The 26429-nt window shown below is 43.3% G+C and overlaps 1 protein-coding gene across 1 annotated transcript in view; it reads right to left on the reverse strand.

Moving 5' to 3' along the window:
• Positions 1–26429, reverse strand: part of LOC126335466 (serpin B3-like) — a 90084-nt gene that overhangs the window by 17988 nt on the left and 45667 nt on the right. The window contains exons 5-7 of the mRNA XM_049998778.1: positions 19930–20144; positions 19363–19548; positions 2646–2787 (exon numbers count right to left, since the gene is read on the reverse strand). Coding sequence (XP_049854735.1) covers positions 2646–2787; positions 19363–19548; positions 19930–20144 — 543 coding nt within the window. The remainder of the gene's footprint in view (positions 1–2645; positions 2788–19362; positions 19549–19929; positions 20145–26429) is intronic.

Here is a 26429-nt window from a genome sequence, read left to right on the forward strand (position 1 = left end):
AACAAAATACCATAGGAACGCAAAGAAAAATAGAGGGCATAATTCAGTTACCAAAAACCTTAGGCTAAGCTGTAACAACAGCCTACTCCGTACATGAGAATTAATTATAATATTAGATGTCAAGGATGCCGGGGACTCTAATCATCAAGAAATATTTATTACAAAACTGATAACTGTGAGGAACGACTACAGGGATGTAGAGTTACAAAGTCTAGAATAAGACATATGGGAAGGACTTGAAATACAGGCCCAATATTCCAGTGAATATTTTAATGAACCACTTGAGTCAGATTCAGTTTACTTGGGTCGAACTTGTAGAAACTTTGTCTCCAGGTTTCGTGAACACACTTACAAATATGATTCTGCCCTTGGTTGGCATTTATCACAGGAGGTGCTTCTTTAAACGAACAGCTGTCTACTAGACGCAAGTGGTTCTCCAAAATATTCAGTGAAATATTGGGCCTTTAGTCTCAAGCATTCCATATGTATTATTCCAGTCTTTCTATCTTTATCTCCGTGCTGCTGCTGCCCATACGTATCGTTTTGTTATACGTATTTCTTCAGGAATCGAGTCTCCGACGTCCTTGATATCTAATATTATAACTACTCCTGATGTAGCGAATTGGTTGTTGTTACCACGTAGCCTAATGCATTTGTAAACTTTACTATGCACCCTTTTTTCTTTGCTTTTCTATTGTTTTTTATTATTAAATTGTTGTATCTTTTAACGAGTTTCACTTGCACGATCTTCTTCGCCTAATCTAGCGAAAGTTTGAGTCCTTACCCTATCTTAAGACTAACAATTGGTTCAAATGGCTCTGAGGTCATCAGTCCCCTAGAACTGAGAACTACTTAAATCTAACTAACCTAAGTACATCACATACATCCATGCCCGAGGCAGGATTCGAACCTCCGATCGTAGCAGTCTCGCGGTTCCGAACTAAAGCGCCTAAACCCGCAAGGCCACTGCGGCCGGATAAGACTAACACTTTGCTAACATTTGCAAAAGTTTCATTTTGTATGCTACATTTCTTATGGAAAAGAACAAAAGGGGTTCTGTTTAGTCATTACGTGGCACTACTTTTGTATTCATCACCGCCCTCTGGTGGCCTAAGTCGTCTTCCTGGTTATCAGGTTGTAGCTAGTCAGTTAATTTGCTTTGTTTGTTAGATACTGTCTTTACAGATCTGATGACCAAGATGTACATGGTGTGCGTTTCAGCTGTTTGATTTCGACGATATTTGCTGTGAATTTGTGGTTTGCAGACAATCTGAGGATGGGTTCTATCCGAAACGCATCAAATGAAGTCATTGGTTTATCAGCTAGTGGCTTCTTGTTTAGTGGCAATACAGCAGTTGTACAGTTCTACTATTGATTTGTTGTACTGTGGCTTCCCACAGTCTAGAGGTGTTAGGTTACATGGTTATTTCCGTTCTTACGCAAATGGAATAGGTGTTCATCTTGGCTTAACAGTTGCATACCAATGGATGAGGTCAGCAACTGACCCCAACAAACTTTTAGGCTAAAACTCTTGCCGTGTTCAGAAGTTTATTTAATAAATTAGTGACGTTTATCGTAATTATAATTGCTATAATTGACAATAAGAACAGCTTTTGGTTTACACTTATTGTTGAGTTATAGCGATTGTTATAACTGAAGGTGTAGCAGCTCAACGATCACCACTCGCAGTCAACCGGTAAACAATTGTGGAGAGTGGAAGGTAATATCTTTGTGGCATTTGACAGAATGTACAAGAAGATGAAATTGACAGATGGCGAAATTAGAAATTTGCTTGAGAGTTCAGACAATGAATGTAATGGTGAACTATCCGAAAGCTCAAAGAGTTCAGGGAGAAAGAAGTACCTGAAAGATCTTGCTCGTGAACTTTGTGACGTCAACATGAAAAGACGCGCTCAAATTGCTGAAGGCCTACACTCAAAATACACTACAGCGTTATCAACCTTTGGGTATGAGTGTAATCAAAATCAAGGTGCTGTGAGCAGAGGAAACAACGTTACGGAGCCGCGATGGAAAGTAACAAACGCAGCTGTGCATAATATGCCAAAGAAAGGACGCTGTTACTTATGCGCCAGAAGCAGAGATCGTAAGTACATTAAGGCTTGCACTTCTTGCAGGACGTATATCTGCCCTGCACACACCAAGAAAGAAGTATTTCGTATTGTAAAGTGTTCTGAATGTGAATCTGAGTAATCCTTGTAATTGTGAAATTAATACAAATAAATGTAACTATTTACTTTTTACTAAAAATGTCCCAGAAACCCTTTCCCAGTAATAATAATCAACATTTTAATCTTCTAATCTCCTAAAATAATGGAAATACATAAGTGATTTATCCTAGATAGAGAATGTGTGATGGTTGTGGGGTCAGTTGCTGGCCCCTTCCACTAGCGTAGGCCAGTGCAACATACAGCATTGGTATGCAACTGTTAAGGGACAATGCTCGATGGTAAATATTTCTTCTCGTTGGTGAAGGTAAAAGAAACATGTTCAGTGCATGGACATATATTAAACGTCACGTGGTCCGGACTCGTGCTACAGGGCGTAACTGTGGTGAGTCATCCCATGCAGCACAAATTAGTCCCCACCACCATTCACCAGTGACTCAGACCAGTGAATTCACTCACCTGTAGCAGCCGCTGCCTCCGTTCCTTCTTCGCCGACCTCGATGAAAGCCTTGTGCAAGACCATGTCCACGTGTAACGGCTCACTTTTCGTAATTCCAGTGAAGTTCGCCTTGAGCCCGCTGAACATGTCGGTCATACCAAGCTGAAAAGCGAGATGTGCAATATTACCTATATAGCCGTAACGAAAATGTACCCTGCAAATATCAATCGCTAACCTGTTGTATGGGAGGAAAACTTCTTGTCTGATACTTAAAATGTGGTAGAGTTATTTCATTTTCCGTCTCAATCTCATTCCGGAATGTAAATTTTTATAGTAACTTAAGATTATGCAGTAAATGAAGTGCCTTAGGGCTGATAAGTAACATAAAATTTTACATTTATTACTGCAGTCAGCCTCAAAATCAGACCAATAGTTTCAGTTCTAACCAGTTTTAAAGGTAGTGCAGCAGCGAAATTTAGAAACTAACAAAGGAGCCATTGTTGAAGGGTCACGAACAAAATAGGCTATCGAAGTTACATAGAGCCCACAGAGAAAATTTTTCTAGAGAATCGGCATTTCATTTGGCGCCACTCCCTCCCTCCCCCCCCCTCTCCCCCCTCCCATCCTTTTCCCTCCTACACTTTCATTCATTCCAGTTTTCGCTGCTAATTGTGGTACGCATTGTACAGGGGGCGTTGAAAAAGAAAAATGTCCAGACACTCTGTGACCAAAATGGTACTGAAACAGAGGATGACAGACTAAAGGCCGAAATACTAAAAGTCTTCTTCCAAAGCTGTTTCACAGAGGAAGACTGCACTGGGCTTCCTTCTCTAGATTGTCGCACGGTTGACAAAATGGTAGATATCGAAGTAGACGACAGAGGGATAGAGAAACAATTAAAATCGCTCAAAAGAGGAAAGGCCGCTAGTCCTGATGGGATACCAGTTCGATTGTACACAGAGTACGCGAAGGAACTTGCCCCCCTTCTTGCAGCGGTGTACCGTAGGTCTCTAGAAGAGCGAAGCGTTCCAAAGGATTGGAAAAGGGCGCAGGTCATCCCCGTTCTCAAGAAGGGACGTCGAACAGATGTGCAGAACTATAGACCTATATCTCTAACGTCGATCAGTTGTAGAATTTTGGAACACGTATTATGTTCGAGTATAATGTCTTTTCTGGAGACTAGAAATCTACTCTGTAGGAATCAGCATGGGTTTCGAAAAAGACGGTCGTGTGAAACCCAGCACGCGCTATTCGTCCACGAGACTCAGAGGGCCTTAGACACGGGTTCACAGGTAGATGCCGTGTTTCTTGACTTCCGCAAGGCGTTTGACACAGTTCCCCACAGTCGTTTAATGAACAAAGTAAGAGCATACGGACTATCAGATCAATTGTGTGATTGGATTGAGGAGTTCCTAGATAACGGGACGCAGCATGTCATTCTCAATGGAGAGAAGTCTTCCGAAGTAAGAGTGATTTCAGGTGCGCCGCAGGGGAGTGTCATAGGACCGTTGCTATTCACAATATACATAAATGACCTGGTGGATGACATCGGAAGTTCACTGAGGCTTTTTGCAGATGATGCTGTGGTGTATCGAGAGGTTGCAACAATGGAAAATTGTACTGAAATGCAGGAGGATCTGCAGCGAATTGACGCATGGTGCACGGAATGGCAATTGAATCTCAATGTAGACAAGTGTAATGTGATGCGAATACATAGAAAGATAGGTCCCTTATCATTTAGCTACAAAATAGCAGGTCAGCAACTGGAAGCAGTTAATTCCATAAATTATCTGGGAGTACGCATTAGGAGTGATTTAAAATGGAATGATCATATAAAGTTGATCGTCGGTAAAGCAGATGCCAGACTGAGATTCATTGGAAGAATCCTAAGGAAATGCAATCCGACAACAAAGGAAGTAGGTTACAGTACGCTTGTTCGCCCAATGCTTGAATACTGCTCAGCAGTGTGGGATCCGCACCAGGTAGGGTTGATAGAAGAGATAGAGAAGATCCAACGGAGAGCAGCGCGCTTCGTTACAGGATCATTTAGTAATTGCGAAAGCGTTACGGAGATGATAGATAAACTCCAGTGGAAGACTCTGCAGGAGAGACGATCAGTAGCTCGTTAAGGGCTTTTGTTAAAGTTCCGAGAACCTACCTTCACCGAAGGGTCAAGCAGTATATTGCTCCCTCCTACGTATATCTCGCGAAGAGACCATGAGGATAAAATCAGAGATTAGAGCCCACACAGAAGCATACCGACAATCCTTCTTTCCACGTACAATACGAGACTGGAATAGAAGGGAGAACCGATAGAGGTACTCAGGGTACCTTCCGCCACACACTGTCAGGTGGCTTGCGGAGTATGGATGTAGATGTAGATGTAGAATAATTACAGAAAGCACTACCTATATGTCAGAAGTATTGACTCTGGCTGTTGAGACACTTATCCCACTGTCACACAAGGCAGTGAATGGTTGTCTGATAAAATTCTCGGAGTTGCGATGTGAACCAGTTCTGCACATACAGCTTGAAGTCGTCGTCCGAGGTGAATCGTTTGCCCCTATGCTGACGTTCTTCTTTGACCAAGCCCCCTCCTGATTCACATATTGCAGCACGGGGCAACAGTGAATGCCTAGCGTTACTCGCAAACCTTGACCACCATGCGCCAAGCGATGATATCAAGCGAGGTCATGCTGCTCCACGGCAATGCAAAGCCTCATACGGACAACACAGTCGCGGCACTCTTGCAGAAATTCAAATTGGAGGTCCTCGGCCACCGTACATACAGTCCGAACCTCTCTCCTTGTGATTATGCCATTTTCGGTCCCCTTAAAAAGGCTCTGAGAGGCAAAGGATTCACCTCGGACGACGACGTACAGCTCTACGTGCGGAACTGGTTCACATCGCAACACCCCGAGAATTTTATGAGACAGCCATTCGCCGCCTTGTGCCACAGTGGGACAATTGTCTCAACAGCCAGGGTCAATTCTTCTGACGTACATGTACTGGTTTCTGTAATTATGCCTCCAGCACGTTTCATTTTGAACGGCCCTTACATAAAAAAAAGTACACTTCTCAGTTCGGCGCGTTATGACTCTACTGGTCATTCAAATTGCTACACCAAGAAGAAACGGAGATGATAAACGTGTATTCGCTAGACAAATATATTATACTATAACTGACATGTGATACGCCAGTATGACGATGACGAATACACGCTTCCAATGTGCGTTCACCGCGATGTCGCCAAACACGGATACTACCATAATGATGCAGTAAACAGAACCTAGATTCATTACATTTCGGTGCATAGATCCTGAGAAATCAGTACGCAGAACAACCACCTCTGGCCTTAATAACGGCCTTGAAACGCCTGGGCATGCATGGCGTATACAGCTACAGCTGCCTATACAGCTTCAACACGATACCATAGTTCATCAAGAGTAGTGATTGGCGTATTGTGACGTGCCAGTTTCTTGGCCACCATTGACCAGACGTTTTCAGTTGGTGAGAGATCTGCAGAATGTGTTGGCAAGGGCAGCAGTCGAACATTTTCTGTATCCAGAAAGGCCCGTACAGGACCTGCAACATGCGGTCGTGTGTTATACTGCTGAAATGTAGGGTTTCGCAGGGATCGAGTGAGAGGTAGATCCACGGGTCGTAACACATCTGAAACGTAACGTCCACTGTTCAAAGTGCCGTCAATGCGAACAAGAGGTGACCGAGACGTGTAACCAATGCCACCCCATACTATCGCGCCGGGTGATACGCCAGTATGACGATGACGAATACACGCTTCCAATGTGCGTTCACCGCGATGTCGCAAACACGGATGCGACCATCATGATGCTGTAAACAAAACCTGGATTCATCCGAAAAAATGACGTTTTGCCATTCGTGCACCCAGGTTCGTTGTTGAGTGCACCATCACAGGCGCTCCTGCCTGTGATGCAGCGTCAATGGTAACCACAGCCATGGTCTCCGAGCCAATAGTCCATGCTGCTGCAAACGTCGTCGAATTGTTCGTGCAAATGGTTGTTGTCTTGCAAACTCCCACATCTGTTAACTCAGGGATCGAGACATGGTTGCACGATCCGTTACAGCCATGCGGATAAGATGCCTGTCATCTCGACTGCTAGTGATACGAGGCCGTTGGGATCCAGCACGGCGTTCCGTATTACCCTCCTGAACCCACCGATTCCATATTCTGCTAACAGTCATTGGATCTAGACCAACGCGAGCAGGAATGTCGCGATACGATAAACCGCAATTGCGGCAGGCTGCAATCCGACCTTTATGAAATTCGGAAACGTGATCGTACGCATTTCTCCTCCTTACACGAGGCATCAAAACAACGTTTCACCAGGCAACGCCGGTCAACTGCTGTTTGTATATGAGAAATCGGTTGGAAACTTTCCTCATGTCAGCATGTTGTAGGTGTCGCCACCGGCGCCAACGTTGTATGCTCGCTCTGAGAAGCTAATCATTTGCATATCACAGCTTCCTCTTCCTGTCGGTTAAATTTCGCATCTGTAGCACGTCATCTTCGTGGTGTAGCAATTTTAATGGCCAGTAGTGTAATTGTGAACGCCCTGTATACAACTTTTACAGATATGGTGAATCTGGCGACGCTCTCAGCTTGACTGCCCCAAATGGTGGCTTGTGTCGCTCGTGCCTTAAAGTGGCCCTGACTGGCCAGTATAATTTGCACTCACATAATAAGCTGTCGAGATGATTGACACTCTTGCCTTATCCACTGTCAGAGATCAGAGGCCTAGTCAAATTTTCCTGGTGTTTATGGTTTCTACTTGGTTCAAACGGCTCTGAGCGCTGTGGGACTTAACATCTGAGGTCGTCAGTCCTCTAGAACTTAGAACTACTTAAACCTAACTAACCTAAGGAAATCACACATATCCATGCCTGAGGAAGGATTCGAACCTGCGACTGTAGCTGTCGTGCAGTTCCAGACTGAAGCGCCTAGAACCGCTCGGCCATTACGGCTGGGTATGGCTGCTAGTACCTTGGGTTTCTGTACTTTATCTCATAAATGTGTACTTCCTTTTTGTGTGTGCGCTCACAAAGAGTAAATAAAATGGGTGTTAATTTTGTGGTATCATGTATTGATACCAACCTACCAGAGTATCGCAGTTGGCAACAGAATTGCACGTTTCTGTCCAAAGCTGATACTGAATGTAACTCCATCCTCTGTCTGGAGTGTGGGATAACGGGTGATCAAAATCCAGTAACACAATACCACTCGCCGTTATTTAGGTTTTATTTTTTAGGCTACCAGTTTCGACGATATATTACGTCACTTCAGGCCTCCTTAAATCGAGTAACTTTCGTGTTACAAAATATATGGTCCTAGGACAGCCGTCAGTAACTGATGACTGCTAACGGCTGTTATAGGTGCCGTATGCCGGTGATATTCTTCACAAGAGCAGTTAAAAGTGCTGCTGTATTTTTTAACACGAAGGTTACTCGATTGAAGCAGGCCTGAAGATGGCGTAATGTATCGTCGAACTGGTAGGCTAAAAGTAAAACGTAAATAACGGCAACTAGTTTTGTTTATTGGAAAGCTAGTACTGGTCCTGCGAATCCAATGGAACAGACCTGCTTAGCCACTTCCACTGCCTCTGGACTACGAGCACCATCTGCTGTTGCAATATAACACGTCTGGTGGCAACGATGTAGCACAGTCGCACTTCGAACCACTTCACTACGGGACGCTACAGAGAAGCTACGTAGTCACTGCTTCGACTCCATCGTTGTTGTTGTTTTTGTCGCAGCTGGACTCTATTTCCTACTGCGTTATTTTTGATATTCTCAATCGTTTGGAGAATTACGGGATAAGTAAATCTTCTGTTTCATGTGTTACCTTGTTTACTAATCATTTCTGTTCCTGTCCAGCCTTCCTATGACGACAATTCCAGCACCAATCTCCAATCAGCCTCTCCTTATCGTTGTATATAAAAGTTCTCTTCTTGAGAAACGCTTTCCTTGCCATTGCCAGTCTACATTTTATATCCTCTCTATTTCGACCATCATCAGTTATTTTACTTGCTAAATAGCAAAACTCCTTTACTACTTTAAGTGTCTCATTTCCTAATCTAATTCCCTCAGCATCACCCGATTTAATTTGACTACATTCCATTATCCTCGTTTTGCTTTTGTTGATGTTCATCTTATATCCTCTTTTCAAGACACTGTCCATTCCGTTCAACTGCTCTTCCAAGTCCTGTGCCGTCTCTGACAGAATTACAATGTCATCGGCGAACCTCAAAGTTTTTATTTCTTCTCCATGACTTTTAATATCTGCTCCAAATTTTTCTTTTGTTTCCTTTACTGCTTGCTCAGTATACAGATTGAATAACATCGGGGATAGGCTACAACCCTGTCTCTCTCCTTTCCCAACCACTGCTTCCCTTTCATGCTCCTCGACTCTTATGACTGCCATCTGGTTTCTGTACAAATTGTAAATAGCCTTTCGCTCCCTGTATTTTACCCTTGCCACCTTCAGAATTTGAAAGAGAGTATTACAGTCAACATTGTCAAAAGCTTTCTCTAAGTCTACAAATGCTAGAAACGTAGGTTTGCCTTTTCTTAATCTTTCTTCTAAGATAAGTCGTAATTTCAGTATTGCCTCACGTGTTCCAACATTCCTACGGAATCCAAACTGATCCTCCCCGAGGTCCGCATCTACCAGTTTTTCCATTCGTCTGTAATGAATTCGCGTTAGTATTTTGCAGCTGTGACTTGTTAAACTGATAGTTCGGTAATTTTCACATCTGTCAGCACCTGCTTTCTTTGGGATTGGAATTATTATATTCTTCTTGAAGTCTGAGGGTATTTCACCTGTCTCATACATCTTGCTCACCAGCTGGTAGAGTTTTGTCAGGACTGGCTCTCCCAAGACAGTCAGTAGTTCTAATGGAATGATGTCTACTCCGGGGGCCTTGTTTCGACTCAGGTCTTTCAGTGCTCTGTCAAACTCTCCACGCAGTATCTTACCTCCCATTTCGTCTTCATCTACATCCTCTTCCATTTCCATAATATTGTCCTCAAGTACATCGCCCTTGTATAAACCTTCTATATACTCCTTCCACCTTTCTGCCTTCCCTTCTTTGCTTAGAACTGGGTTGCCATCTGAGCTCTTGATATTCATACAAGTGGTTCTCTTCTGTCCAAAGGTCTCTTTAATTTTGCTGTAGGCAGTATCTATCTTACCCCTAGTGAGATACGCTTCTACATCCTTACATTTGTCCTCTAGCCATCCCTGCTTAGCCATTTTGCACTTCCTGTCGATCTCATTTTTGAGACGTTTGTATTTCTTTTTGCCTGCTTCATTTACTGCATTTTTATATTTTCTCCTTTCATCAGTTAAATTCAATATTTCTTCTGTTGTCCAAGGATTTCTAGCAGCCCTCGTCTTTTTACCTACTTTATCCTCTGCTGCCTTCACTACTTCATCCCTCAGAGCTACCCATTCTTCTTCAACTGTATTTCTTTCACCCATTCCTGCCATTTGTTCCCTTATGCTCTCCTTGAAACTCTGTACAACCTCTGGTTCTTTCAGCTTATCCAGATCCCATGTCCTTACATTCCCACCTTTTTGCAGTTTCTTCAGTTTTAACCTACAGGTCATAACCAATAGATTGTGGTCAGAGTCCACATTTGCCCCTGGAAATGTCCTACAATTTAAAACCTGATTCCTAAATCTCTGTCTTACCATTATATAATCTATCTGATACCTTTTAGTGTCTCAAGGATTCTTCCATGTATACAACCTTCTTTTATGATTCTTGAACCAAGTGTTAGCTATGATTAGGTTATGCTCTGTGCAAAATTCTACCAGACGGCTTCCTCTTTCATTTCTTAGCCCCAATCCATAATCACCTACTATGTTTCCTTCTCTCCCTTGTCCTACTGACGAATTCCAGTCACCCATGACTATTAAATTTTCGTCTCGCTTCACTACCTGAATAATTTCTTTTATCTCATCATACATTTCATCAATTTCTTCATCATCTGCAGAGCTAGTTGGCATATAAACTTGTACTACTGTAGTAGGCATGGGCTTTGTGTCTATCTTGGCCACAATAATGCGTTCACTATGCTGTTTGTAGTAGCTTACCCGCATTCCTACTTTCCTATTCATTATTAAACCTATTCCTGCATTACCCCTATTTGATTTTGTATTTATAACCCTGTATTCACCTGACCAAAAGTCTTGTTCCTCCTGCCACCGAACTTCACTAATTCCCACTATATCTAACTTTAACCTATCCATTTCCCTTTTTAAATTTTCTAACCTACCTGCCCGATTAAGGGATCTGACATTCCACGCTCCGATCCGTAGAATGCCAGTTTTCTTTCTCCTGATAACGACGTCCTCCTGAGTAGTCCCCGCCCGGAGATCCGAATGGGGGACTATTTTACCTCCGGAATATTTTCCCCAAGAGGACTTCATCATCATTTAATCATACAGTAAAGCTGCATGTCCTCGGGATAAATTACGGCTGTAGTTTCCCCTTGCTTTCAGCCGTTCGCAGTACTAGCACAGCAAGGCCGTTTTGTTTAATGTTGCAAGGCCAGATCAGTCAGTCATCCAGACTGTGGCCCCTGCAACTACTGAAAAGGCTGCTGCCCCTCTTCAGGAACCACATGTTTGTTTGGCCTTTCAACAGATACCCCTCTGTTGTGGTTGCACCTACGGTACGGCCATCTGTATCGCTGAGGCACGCAAGCCTCCCCACCAACAGCAAGGTCCATGGTTCATGGGGGGTAACTTGGGTTACACCTAATTCGCACTTTTATTATTTAACAGCATAGCAATAATCCGTGGTCTGGAGATACTGTCCTTGACTGCTAAATAAAAACCCGCCCCCGCTTAAATTTTTGATGAAGATCATCAACAACTGCTACCGAAGACATCCAGAATAAGAAGTCGCTCTCATTCTTATGACGGCCTTTTTAAAGAGTTCGGAGGAGCAGACAGAGGCTCAGGGCACTCCGTTGACATTGGCGTGGGGAACTGTGTCTGAAGGTGGAAGAATCAACAGTGATCAAGAGCATGAGGATGCAGAAGGCAATGGAAACCACTGCGACACATATTGTGTATCCATGGGATATATGGCCTGTAACTGATAATTATCAAGATGATCTCTCCATTGGGAAAAAGATTCCTGAACAGTCTCCCGTTCGGATTTTCAGGAGGAGACTGCCCAGGTCGAGGAGACCATGAGAAAAAGACTGAACAGCCAACGAAAGGATAACGTAATACGAGATGGGGCGAGGAATGTCAAAAGTTTGAACGTGCTACGGAAACTAGAAAATCTGAAAAATGGAGATGCTAAAGTTCAATGTAGATATAGTGGTGGTCATTGAAGCCAAATGAAAAGAAGACAAGGATTTCTTATCAGACGAGTGTAAGGTAACACCAGCATCATCAGAAAACGGTATAAGAGGAATAGGTTTCGTTATGATGACCTCTCCATTGCCATAAGATTTGACGTAACTTCGGCGACTTGCGCGTAGATGAGGATGCAATTATGATGATTAGGACTACATAATACCCAGTACTTGAGTGGAGAAAATCTCCGATCCAGCCGGGAATCGAACCCGGACCGCGAGGATTCACATTCTGCCGCGCTGACCACTCACCTACCTGGGGCGGACGCTGTAGAGGGTAAAAACGATACAGGAAAACAGGAAAGCTGGTGACTGAGGGTGTAGGTCGCACGTGCTACTCTGGGATGAAGACATTGGCACAGGACAGGAATTCGTGGTGTGCAGCATCAAACCAGTGAGAAGACTGATAACCCAAAAAGCAAAACGATAACTGAACTTCACACAATTTTTTACAATGATCCACATGGGAATACTTTGTGACATCTTTTATCATTGTCTCTCTCCCCAGAAAAGTTTTTATTTACAGTTTCGTAAACAACGGTATCTTCGAGATAAACCCTGAATATATATAACTGTACACGAGAAATATCACGCGAGTTCTCTATGTCAAACGGTTCTGTACAGTGTTCAATAACAACGTATGACTACGTTTTCTGTTTGACCCTAAGTTTTATTGTATTCGTTTTGAAGACTTTCAGCCTTGCCTTGTCTGTTTGTGTTTCCTACATTTTGTTAAACAATCAAGGTGCAAAAAAAAGTATATCGTTTACGTTACGTCCATATCAATTATTTTGTCCCAGTGTTGAAATTTTGTGTGTGTTAGAATGAGAAGTGCTTGCAGCAGACCATTCCATGTTAGGTGAAAAGTGAATCGGGTGCCTAAAGTGTGATTCAGTATGTGACTGGTTGACAAAGAAGTCAGATTGTACAATTAGTAAATGATTTTGCAATTTATTACGCCAAATTTTCAATGTTTGCTTCTGACTTCGCGTTTCCGACATTTCCAGGAACCGTGGTATAATCTTGTAATCGAAGCAACCGAGAGACCGTTGTGTAGTAGATATCTGTAGATCAACTACAGATTCTGCCGTTTCGAGAGCTCAGGATCGTCTGCGATGCCTTCATCGTGCTCTCGAACGGGGTCACAGAGTTGGGAGAAGGGGATAGCAGTAAACGCATTAGTGAATGAATGGAATAAATTTTTAATTGTAATAACAATAACGGTAGAATTTGGAAGTCAATGGAACATTTACAAGGCTGTTGAGGGTGTCTACATAGTAACTGTGGAATTCAAATGTTCAGGATTGTAAAGTGTGAAAGAGTGACGGTGAAATAAAATGACTACATTTATAAAGCTTCTTTAAAAGAGTCAATGGGATGTCCTAGATGGTTTCTGTTTTGTAAATGGGAATAAAGCCTTTATGTAAACACATCAGCAGTAAGGGTGAGTAAGTGTTGGTAGCTCTTGGATTAAGTGAGAGGTTTTTGTTAAGCTAATGATGCTTCGGCATGGCTATTCTCCCAGTTTCCAAACTATTCCGTTGTCTTGGGGTATGGAGGTCCTATACAAACGTGATTAGTCATTTCCCACCATGGTCTACCTAAGTATGCCACCACCCATACATCTAGTTTTTTTTTTTTAACGCCTGAAAATCATTAGCCACGTTTTATATTTCAGTTTTGTTGCACCAATCTGTGTGATGATTGAGTCAGTTTATAAAATTCTGTATTTGTGTCATGAGTAATGATTGTGAGGATCGAGACGCTGACGCCTATCATATTTCATTTTTTAACTAATTATCTAGTTGCCTGTATCTTTAGTTAACGAGTTGCACATCTCCGCACAAGAAATGGATGAGCGTTGGAACTGGTGGAAACCCATTTATGTGGAGCAGGTGTGTTCCTAGGAATAGGGTGAATTGTAAAAGCAGGACCATCTGAGAATAGAGCAGTGCTCTGACCAGTACTCGGCAGCTAGGATCTGTCAGCCACGCCACTTTATCTCAGTGGTGCTGGCAGGTCGCATATAACTCCAGGTCCTTAGAATTGCGAACGTCCTCTGGTACAACTGTGGTGACTCCCTTAGAGACTTGGTTTGGGAACTATGTTGTGCGTCCAGAAAAAGCAAAATAAAATTTTTATGAAAAAGTTTGACGGAGGCATCCTGGGCAAAAGAAAGAGACCTCGCTGTTCTCTTGTGGGAAAGCTACATTGTGGTAGTTCCCTCGTCCTGCCCCTCCCCCCCCCCCCCCCCCCCTCACACCCGCTGAGTGGATTGAGTGGGTCGCTGACCCATCTCACAGTGTGTGTACACACTTAGAGTACATGGTGGACCCTATCTGCTCCCAGTCGAACAGCTTTTCCCATGCCAAAACAGAAGGGAAACGTCGGAATATAGGGGTTATAGGTAACAGGTAGCGCAGACGACGCACCCAAACTACCGACCCAGCCACTAACAAATCGCCTACATGCTGGGGCAGACCTACTCAACAGGGGCAGTTGGTCGATTGATTGGCCCATGAGTGGATGCCTTCAAAATTTTTCTTCCTTTTGCAGGAGGGGGAATAGCGCAATCCAGACTCTGAATAATGTGAACAACATGTTTCTCTCCCAAAACTTGAGAAAGCACCTCACTGGGTGGCTTAAAAAGTACCTGCTAGGTGGGATGTTCGAGTTTTGTAAAATTTCACTGGAGAATCTTTCACCGAGCTTTCCCACCGGTGAAGCATAGTCTGCACGGACTATAGTGAGAGACTCTGTAGCAGAGAGGTATAGAACATTTTTAGAGAGACTTGTTTATGGGATGTGGAGGAAGACACTCGACTGAAAGACGCGGGTGAGAGATACGGAACTGCATTGGATAATCAGATCATCATCCATGACTGATGAGTTGTTGCTGCCAGTTGGGCATGGGGGATGCAGCTATTTTCGCTCTGAACTGTCGATTCTGGTGAGAGCAGCTCATAGTGTGGGAGTAGAATGATTAGGGGTTTCGATTTGTTTCTTTTCACCTTCATTGGAAGTCACTTTATATTTCGTTTAGCAGCAGAGTGATCATCCATGAGCGGTTTAGATGTCTGCTTGTGGAACCAATACCTTGTTTCCTGCTAGGACCGGAGTAATTACGGCCCAAGGAGTGATTATGTGTCTTAGGGGGACAACCTGTTGGGGTGATTGCCACTCTTGTTATCCATGCCTTGGTGCCTTGTGGGCCCTTCAAGCGTATCACCGACTCTATTACAGTGTCCTGATGTTCACGGCTTGTATTCCCACTGGCTTTTGTATTTTATCAATCTCATTAATGTATGCTTCCTTTTTGTCTGTGCGAACCGAAACAATAAATAAAATTGTTGTTAATCTGGACCAGTGTTGTCAATTTAGTAGATAGGTAAGTAACCCCTATCAACAGTAACTCATTTACAAGTACATATCTTTTCTCATTGCGTGCTCCAGTGTGCGACAAATTCAGTTATATATCGGAGTTCATGGGGAGTGATCTGATTCTGGGTCGGTGCAGCTGGAACAGATCACAAAAAGAATCAAGAAATTTCTAAGTCGCGTCGGCGCCCTCCACATTTTGCATAAATGTTTGAAGGTTATCGAATCTAAAGATCCACAAGTCTCTGATATGACAATGCCGTGTAGTAGACAAACAGCAGATTCATGATAATTATAAACGGGATATTATTTAGCAAAATGCTAAACAGTTACTTGGAAAACATGAAGTACTTATATTTTCATAGTTCCCTAAACAAAGCTTGCTTTCTTGTTGTACTTTATTCCGTTATTTATCATCAAAGTGGAAAAAAATGGTTCAAATGGCTCTGAGCACTATGCGACTTAACTTCTGAGGTCATCAGCGCCTAGATCTTAGAACTAATTAAACCTACCTAACCTAAGGACATCACACACGTCCATGCCCGAGGCAGGATTCGAACCTGCGACCGTAGTGGTCGCTCGATTCCAGACTGTAGCACCTAGAACCGCACGGTCACTCCGGCCGGCTCAAAGTGGAAAAGCTGAATTTCAGTCAAGCAGCATGCAGCAGTTTGTGTCAAAGATTTGCAAAAAGTGGTCACTATGGATATTGACATTGGGCTACAGTGTAGTATATCCAGATCTTGCGTTCGACAAGTCTACGTTACTTTTCCATTCCATTGTATTCTAATCCACTTCATTGGGATTCCACATTTACGCTTAGTAAAAGAATAAGGAAAAATGTACAACTTCTATTAAGGGAAATGTATGAACCTTATGACGCTTATATTTTCGAGCAAATATTTAGAAGTTTGCTAAATAATACCTCATTTATGACTCTTATTAATCGACTGGTCATAATTGCCTGTTATGTAGCATTGTTTCTTCAGCGACTTCTACTTTCGTAGCCTTCATAGCCATGAACCTTTAGGTGACCTGCTTGGTCACCTGTTCCACCTCTTCTGTTTCTGATACACTGACGTAGTTGGAAACGCCGAAAATTATTGCCGGAATGCTCGTAAGTTCCGCAGTTTACGCCATGGCTACACGCAATACTTTATTTAGGTCAGTGGCTATACACAGTGGTTTCTTTAGACCTTACATGATTCGCTGCCAGTTCAGAGGAATGTGGACAAATCACAGGTGTTACCATTTTAGAAACAGTATTCTCCTTAATCCGAAAGCTGAAGATTACCGTTTGCTGCGACTCAGATAACTAGCTTTCTTCATCCTTTACAGCAATGCACACTGGTACACTCTCAAACGTTTAATAATACCTGGTCTGCAACTGTTCAATTGTGACATGCATCACTAGCTACAATCAGAAAAATAACAGATAAGGTGTCGTCCTACGTGATTCTACAGCGCATGTCCAGTGCTTCTGCAGCAGACTGCTTCATATTAGTGTCATTTCATGACTGTTTTGGATAATTGTAGGTGACGGACACTCCTCAAGATCCCGAACAAAGTACACTACATTCTAAATCCCCTCAGACGAATATTCCATCTACAGATGTGACACCATATAACGAACGACCTTGACAGCTTACATTCCTTCACAGCTGCATTTTCACCTTCCAGCCCCGATAGGTTCGTGTTGCAACCAACATAATATGTTCCCATTTTACATAAGCAATAAACTAAGATGACCTGTGCTTTCGCAACTTCCTGGATGGCTAACGCAATTGACGATGTGATGTCGGCATAGGTATGCACTAAATTTCCTACTCATCATCATCATCATCATCATCATCATCATCATTTAAGACTGATTATGCCTTTCAGCTTTCAGTCTGGAGCATAGCCCCCCTTATAAAATTCCGCCATGATCCCCTATTCAGTGCTAACATTTGTGCCTCTTCTGATGTTAAACTCATTACTTCAAAATCATTCTTAACCGAATCCAGGTACCTTCTCCTTGGCCTGCTCCGACTCCTCCTACCCTCTACTGCTGAACGCATGAGTCTCTTGGGTAACCTTGCTTCTCCCATGCGTGTAACATGACCCCACCATCTAAGCCTGTTCGCCCTGACTGCTACATCTATAGAGTTCATTCCCAGTTTTTCTTTTATTTCCTCATTGTGGACACCCTCCTGCCATTGTTCCCATCTACTAGTACCTGCAATCCTCGTAGCTACTTTCATATCCGTAACCTCAACCTTATTGATAAGGTAACCTGAATTCACTCAACTTTCGCTCCCATACAACAAAGTTGGACGAAAGATTGAACGGTGCACAGATAACTTAGTCTTGGTACTGACTTCCTTCTTGCAGAAAAGAGTAGATCGTAGCTGAGCGCTCACTGCATTAGCTTTGCTACAACTCGCTTCCAGTTCTTTCACTATGTTGCCATCCTGTGAGAATATGCATCCTAAGTACTTCAAACCATCCATCTGTTCCAACTTTGTTCCTCCTATTTGGCACTCAATCCGTTTATAATTCTTTCCCACTGACATTACTTTCGTTTTGGAGATGCTAATCTTCATACCATAGACCTTACATTTCTGATCTAGCTCTGAAATATTACTTTGCAAACTTTCAATCGAATCTTCCATCACAACTAAGTCATCCACATATGCAAGACTGCTTATTTTGTGTTCATATATCTTAATCTCACCCAGCCAGTCTATTGTTTTCAACATATGATCAAAAAATAATATGAACAACAGTGGAGACAGGTTGCAGCCTTGTCTTACCCCTGAAACTACTCTGAACCGTGAACTCAATTTACCGTCAACTCAAACTGCTGCCTGACTATCCATGTAAAAACCTTTAATTGCTTGCAAAAGTTTGCCTCCTATTCCATAATCTCGTAGAACAGACAATAACGTCCTCCTAGGAACCCGGTCATATGCCGTTTCTAGATCTATAAAGTATAGATACAATTCCCTGTTCCACTCATAACACTTCTTCATTATTTGCCGTAAGCTAAAGATCTGGTCCTGACAACCTCTAAGAGGCATAAAACCCACACTGATTTTCATCCAATTGGTCCTCAACTAATACTCGCACTTTCCTTTCAACAATACCTGAAAGATTTTACCCACAACGCTGATTAAAGGGATACCTCTGTGGTTGTTACAATCTTTTCTGTTTCCATGTTTAAAGATTGGTGTGATTACTGCTTTTGTCCAGTCTGATGGAACCTGTCCCGACTCCGACGCCATTCCAATTATCCTGTGTTGCCATTTAAGACCTGACATTCCACTGTATTTGATGAGTTCCGACTTAATTTCATCCACCCCAACTGCTTTATTGCACTGAAATCCATTGACCACTTTCTCCACTTCCTCAAATGTGATCCTATTTCCATCATCATTCCTATCCCATTCTACCTCGAAATCTGAAACATTACTGATCGTATTTCTGCCCAAGGCATCCACCGGATTCACCAGCAGTTTTCCTGACCTGTCCAACATATTTGTCATTTCCTTCTTACCTCCCTTTCGAAGACTGCTAATTATATTCCAGAATGGTTTTCCAGCAGCTTGACCCAATGTCTCCAACCTGTTTCCAAACTCTTCCCAAGATTTCTTCTTGGATGCTGCAATTATGAGTTTGGCTTTGTTTCTTTCTTCAACATAACTTTCTCTTTCTACCTGAGTTCTAGTAGGTAGCTGTTTTTGATACGCCTTCTTTTTCCTTTTGCAGGCTGCCTTGACTGTGTCATTCCACTGTTCCAAGAATTTCCTACTGCCATTATAAAATTAACTTATGAATTGACATATTCTCTTCAGTTTTACTATGTCGTTCATAGTAGTTCCTTGGTGTTCAACACAACAACCTTGCTCATATGTTGAAAGCAACACGCAATACTCAGAAGAAAAAAAATCTGGTTATACGTACCTGTTGCAATGGTCCATTAAGCTCTTTGTTATACTCCATTTTGAACTTAGGTAAAAAGACAAGTACATCATTTTCGTACATATTACTGGTGACATCTCTCAGATTTAACTCTGCAAGTTTAGTCTCAAGGTTCCTCAGACCGTCTGCTTGTCTTGGTAGTAATACAAGCATGATGAATTTGTTTCCCTGTTTAGAACAAGACGAGAGGAATGTGAAATAATTTAGCAGGAGATGCATACGTTCGACAGTGCAAAAAGCAAATACATTGTTACTAAAATAACATCATTAACGATAAAGGGTTTTGGACAGCGTATAAAAAATAGTTACAGTAGTTAAAAAAAGTTTTAAAATTACTCTCGACATTTTTCTTAGCAGAGGCTACTCAATCTGTTTCAGATATTTTACAAACAGAGTTTCCCATGACGCAAGGTAATAAGGTCCTAATTCAGAAACATTGCATTTAATAGCAGGTTTAAAGTCACAAAACGTTACCCCCCAAAATAATATTTTCAGAACATCATAGGTTCACATTTTGTCTGAACATAAATGATTACTTCCGCACAATACCTTGTAAGGAAGGGCGAGGACCTGTGCATCCAGATCGTACCTCATTGCGTACTTAAAATTGCTCTGCATCTGCATCATATCAACATTTTTCGCGGGGCCAGCATCCGAGAAGAAACGTCTGGGCGCAGTGTTCATTTTATTGAACTGTTTCTGCCACTCTGCTTTGAAGTAGACTGCATTCACTAGCACCATCCGGGTCTGACCATCCAGAATTCCTAGAAGAAAGCACAGACTTAGTGTAGCCACATTTTGTTTCCTCCATTCTATGAAATGTCAGCAAAAAACAAAAACTAACTTGCACGAGTCTCTTCTCCGTTCTCCAGTTAGATAATGTGTGCGAGATATTGCCAACCGTAACTGATTTCTGACATTTCTTCCAACTATATGGTTGGGTACGGCTACCTGTATCGCTGAGGCACGCAAGCCTCCCCACCAACAGCAAGGTCCACAACGGAGGGGTATCTGTTGAGAGACCAGACAAACGTGTGGTTCCTGAAGAGGGGCAGCAGTGCAGCCCCTCCAGTAGATGCAGGGGCAACAGTCTGGATGACTGACTGATCTGGCCTTGCAACATTAACCAAAACGGCGTTGCTGTGCTGCTACTGCGAACGGCTGAAAGCAAGGGGAAACTACAGCCGTAATTTTTCCCGAGGGCATGCAGCTTTACTGTAGTCACGGTTGTAGCCTCTCCCCGATGTTATTCAATCTGTATATTGAGCAAGCAGTGAAGGAAACAAAAGTAAATTTCGGAGTAGGTATTGAAGTCCATGGAGAAGAAATAAAAACTTTGAGGTTCGCCGATGACATTGTAATTCTGTCAGAGACAGCAAAGGACTTAGAAGAGCAGTTGAACGGAATGGACAGTGTCTTGAAAGGAGAATATAAAATGAACATCAACAAAAGCAAAACTACTATAATGGAATGTAGTCGAATTAAGTCGGGTGATGCTGAGGGAATTAGATTAGGAAATGAGACACTTAAATTAGTGAAGGAGTTTTGCTATTTGGGGAGCAAAATAACTGATGATGTCGAAATAGAGAGGATATAAAGTGTAGACTGGCAATGGCAAGGAAAGCGCTTCTGAAGAAGAGAAATTTGTTGACATCGAGTATAGATTTAAGTGTCAGGAAGTCGTTTCTGAAAGTATTTGTATGGAGCGTAGCCATGTATGGAAGTGAAACATGGACGATAACTAGTTTGGATAACAAGCGAATAGAAGCTTTCGAAATGTGGTGCTACAGAAGAATGATGAAGATTAGGTGGGTAGACCATATAACTCATGAGGAGGTAGTGAATAGGATTGGGAGAAGAGAAGTTTGTGGCATAACTTGACTAGAAGAAGGGATTGTTGGTAGGACATATTCTGAGGCATCAAGGGATCACCAATGTAGTATTGGAGGGCAGCGTGGAGGGTAATACTCGCAGAGGGAGACCAAGAGATGAATACACTAAACAGATTCAGAAGGATGTAGGTTGCAGTAAGTACTGGGAGATGAAGAAGCTTGCACAAGATAGATTAGCATGGAGAGCTGCATCAAACCAGTCTCAGGGCTGAAAACAACAACAACATATGGTTGGGTCAACTGTGTCACCTCGCAATTTGATATGCTGAAAGGTACTGTAGCCTAGAGTGCTGTGACGATGAATTCACAAGTCTGTGTGCGGTGTTTAGCTTTTTATTCGCTCATTTTGATCATGTTTGAGGAATCCACAAGGCTGGGTAGTTATGGAGGAAGGTTGCGGTTTACCGTGAAGGAAAGCGTGTGGGCGTGTAAAGATCCCTGAGTGATCCTAGGAGGTTTGTCACAAACACTCTGGTGGAAGAAGACCGGACTCATTGGTATTGCTTTTCGCGGAATGCGGCTGGTCCCGGAGGAGGTTCGAGTCCTCCCTCGGGCATGGGTGTGTGTGTTTGTCCTTAGGATAATTTAGGTTAAGTTGTGTGTAAGCTTAGGGAGTCCCATAATATTTCACACATATTTGAAATATTTTTTTTCTTTTTTTTTTCGCGGAAGCGTCTGTAGTAATTCCCCGGCCGTACATTAAGGCTACGAATGCGGTTTTCTCCTTTCAAAGCAGTTGCCGACTAGGCCCCAGAGAATTGCCATACCCAAAGAATTCACCTTCCGGTCTACAGAAAACAGATGGCGCCGCTAGCCTACTGTGGGAAAACTCGTTGTCTTTCTTCCAAGCCGGCCGCGGTGGCCGTGCGGTTCTAGGAGCTCCGGTCCGGAGCCGCGCTGCTGCTACAGTCGCAGGTTCGAATCCTGCTTCGGGCATGGGTGTGTGTGATGTCCTTAGGTTAGTTAGGTTTGAGTAGTTCTAAGTTCTAGGGGACTGATGACCACAGCAGTTGAGTCCCATAGTGCTCAGAGCCATCTGAACTATCTTTCTTCCAAAATCCGATTATCCAATCATGTGAATCTTGTCCGACACCGTGATTTGGTGCGGAGGACTTGGCCAAAGAGTAGAACCTGACAGGGAGTCAGTACAAACCTTCTGCATACTAAAATGCATTAAGTTAGCCAAGAATGGTAAATTTGTGCAGGGTTCCCGTGTGTTCTAGAGAAGAACTCAAGGTTATCGTTGATCACACTGGCAATTCCTGGAGATCCTCCCCTCCGGATTGAATCGTTCGAGATTTAGAGAGGCAGTTGGAAATGAGGATTGCGTTTCGGGACCTGCTGTGGAGAGGACCTCTGGACCTGTCCCAAGGTCTGTGGCCGCTATTTCCGGTCGCCATCTCACCCATTTTGCATCCAGTGCTGACTGCATTGGGGCACATGTTCGCTGAGTTCTAAATAAGTTTCGCATTTCGCATTTAGAGATGTCCATTATCTGAGCAGCTCACAATTTGCGGGTTTTGCAGCGCAGACTGGGTTGCTTGATTACTTATTTGACGAGTCTTGCACTCGATTACTTTGCAGTTTGTGAGATGTGCAGATTGCGAAAGTTCGCTGCGTTTCCCAAATAGTCTTCCAGTTAAATACGATGTAGCCACGGATGTGTCGGGGATACATTAAGATGTAAATAAGCTTCTAGCGGTGTTCTCCGTTAGTGTTCAGAGAACTGATTATTCACTACAGTAACTGCTTATTACTCATTCTGTTTGGTTCGTGTAGGACTTTTTTCACAATAAACCGATATTGTTCACTGAATCCCTGCTTTGCAGTTATAAACCCGACATCACTACAACTAATCATAAGTAGGCAAGTCGTAAACAATAAATACAGTTAGTTACTTGCGTAACTAATTTGACGTCTCACTGTGACGGTGTGCTCATGCTTTGGAGATTTTGATTAAGTTGTTTAAATTAATGTACAATGAGCATTGAACCCACTCGCCTAACATCGCTGAAGTCGTAAGTGAAATAGGCGGAGAGCACATACAGCTGCCGAGACCGAGCACAATTTCGACATAATGTCTCAGCCGGATGCTAAAAATTTAACACCGTAATAGTGGTAAATTTCAATGTTCAGAAAGTCACTACTTTTCGCCATTTCCGATAACTTTCTGATTTCTCCACTGATCATCCTAAGTATTAGTACGCTTCTGGCCATCAAAATTGCAACTGTATGAGGAATGCTAAACGCTTTGATATGGAGGTGCGTGGAATTTCCTCGTAACTACAGTTATGCCGTCTGCACTGTCTCTGAAAGAATGGTTTTTCAGCGAGCTGTCCTGAACCACCTCAACACAGAGGCTGTTCGACTATTGCCGTGACCAGCACGCTCTCCAAGTCTCTGGCCCACTGACAAAACATCTGGTCATGGGCTTCTGTGAGACTGGCCACAGCTGTTGATGAGTTGAAAAATGCCGTATCCGTTCCTGTCATCTAAGCTCATTTTGACCCAAACCCCAGCTGGGGTTAGGGCATTCTGCTGTCAGAGACAGCGTTTCTGACGATTAATTGTCGCACTCTGTATGCCAAATGACTTGCAGATTTAAGATCGTATTTTTCCTGCTACACAGTATGCGCACAATAAATAATATTTCGTGATTTGTTATCCTTCCCAGTGATTTAGTTTCAGTGGCCAATAGTGTATGTGTAAAGATTACCTTGGCGTCTCAAAATTTTTTTTCGTTGAGAACACATCTCAGCCAATGAACATCGTGTCTCTAAGAGTCGTTGTACACTCACTGGACAACAAAAGTACAAAGTTAATCTGTGCTGGGCCCACAGCTTGCATCAAGTCACAATATGACATCTTCTTTGCACTTTTGACAGAATTAGTTGCTAATTGTTTATTTCTTATTGATTACATAGGTTAACGACAAGCTTATTTCGGCGTATCTTCCATTTTCTGCTGAAATTAAATTTATATAACATTTTATTCTACGTCTATGCGACTATTAATCAAATTGCGTGCATATGGAGTATCGTCTCAGTTGTGTGACAGGATTCGTGATTTCCTCTCAGAGAGGTCACAGTTCGTAGTGATAGATGGTAAATCATCGAGTAGGACAGAAGTGATATCTGGCGTTCCGTAAGGTACTGTCATAGGCCCTCTGCTGTTCCTAATCTACTTAAATGATCTAGGTGATAACCTGAGCAGTACCCTTAGATTTTTTGCAGATGACGCTGTAATTTACCGTCAAGTAAAATCATCAGACGATCAATTCCAATTACAAAATGATCTGGAGAGAATTTCTGTATGGTGCGAAAAGTGACAATTGGCACTGAAAAAAGAAAAGTGCGAGGTCATCCATATCGGCACTCAAAGACATCCGATAAATTTTGGGTATATGATAAATCGCACAAATATAAGGGCTGTCAATTCGACTGAGTACCTAGGAATTACAATTACGAACAACTTAAACTGGAAAGACCACATAGATAACATTGAGGGAGAGGCGAAACAACGTCTGCGCTTTGTTGGCAGAACACTTAGAAGATGCGACAAACCCACTAAAGAGACAGCCTACATTACACTTGTCTGTCCTCTGCTGGAATATTGCTGCGCGGTGTGGGATCCTTACCAGGTGGGATTGACGGAGGACATCGAAAAAGTGCAAAGAAGGGCTTCTCGTTTGGTTTTATCGTGCAATAGGGGTGGGAGTGTCACTGATATGATACGCAAGTTAGGGTGGCAGTCACTGAAAGAAAGGCGGTTTTCTTTGCGGCAAGGTCTATTTACGAAATTCCAGTCACCAACTTTCTCTTCCGAATGCGAAAATATTTTGTAAACATCAACCTACGTGGGGATAAATGATCATCATAATAAAATAAGATAAATCAAAGCTCGAACGGAAAGATTTAGGTGTTCCTTTTTCCCACGCGTCATTCGAGAGTGGAACGGTAGAGAAGTAGTAGGTAAACGGTTCGATGAACCCTTTGCCAGGCAGTTGCTTCTGGATGCCGTGAAGAGCACAGGGCGCAGCCAACTCACACGGTGGCTCGTATCAGATATAATGATGAGCCGTGGTAAAAATTGCTGTTTTGAAGAGCGCGCTGTAGCACGTAGTGTGAAGCAGTCGCCCTCCGTTTCTGGCGGTGGCGCCGCTGTGGCAATCGCAGCTTTGGTGTCTCCCTCTGATGGGAAAGGTGAAAGGTTTCTTGTTCACGTGCATTTAAGGGGTGCTATCAGTTGGTCAGTCTCTCCGCCTCGCCTATCGCATCCGTCTACCCTCCCCCACGCGGATCCTGTATGATCTCATCCCATTCCCCCACCTCCTCCTTTTCCTTGAGAGGCTACGGATCCAGTTCACCTCACACAAACTCGATCCTCCTCACCCGCTTGTCTCGCCCATCCTCTCCCGCCCGCGCCCGCTGCCTTGCCTGTATTCCCACTTCCCACCCGGTCTCCATCTCTCTACCCTCCTTACCGTCTCCCAAGGTGGCTTCCGCCAGCTCCCCCTCCCAGATGATGTCCTCCTTCCCTCCATATACCCCTCCTACCAACTTTGATCCTCCTTCCCTCTTCCTGTCTCTGTTCCTTTGGGCATCCTCCCTCCCTCATCCCTTTCTCCCCACTCCTCCCCCGGGCTTCCCCTCCCCTGTCCCTCTACTCCTCCTCCTATGTCCTCAGCCATTGGCGTCTTTGTTCTCCCCTCTCCACCCCCCCCCCCCCCCCGCCCTTCTTCCCCTCTTGGCAGGTCCCCGGACTCGCACACGCTACGGCTACATGGAGTTTCGCGCGCCGGAGATAATCGCCATCAGTGTCTCGTGTGTGCCGTCGTGTTTAGTGTTCAGTGTTCACCGTCGCACTCCATCGTTCACCTGTGCGACTTCCGTCTTCCGTGTTTGTGCGTCGTGTCACCAGTTTTAAGTGTGGACTATCGTCAAGTGTTTGCCTTTCTGTGTCAACTGTTTTCTTGCCCACCGTTCTGTAACCTATGTGTAATCTTTCTGTTTTATCTCATCTTGTATCCTCTGGCTGAAGAGCGTCATAGAACGCTGCTGACAGCCTGCCTGTGGTACAGGTTTTAAAATTACAATAAAGAAAAAAAAGTTGGTCAGTCGGGGTGAGTCGGGAGTCAGTCTGGGCCTGTTTCTCGTC

This window comes from Schistocerca gregaria, chromosome 2, assembly GCF_023897955.1.
Source record: "Schistocerca gregaria isolate iqSchGreg1 chromosome 2, iqSchGreg1.2, whole genome shotgun sequence".
Lineage (NCBI taxonomy): Eukaryota > Metazoa > Arthropoda > Insecta > Orthoptera > Acrididae > Schistocerca > Schistocerca gregaria.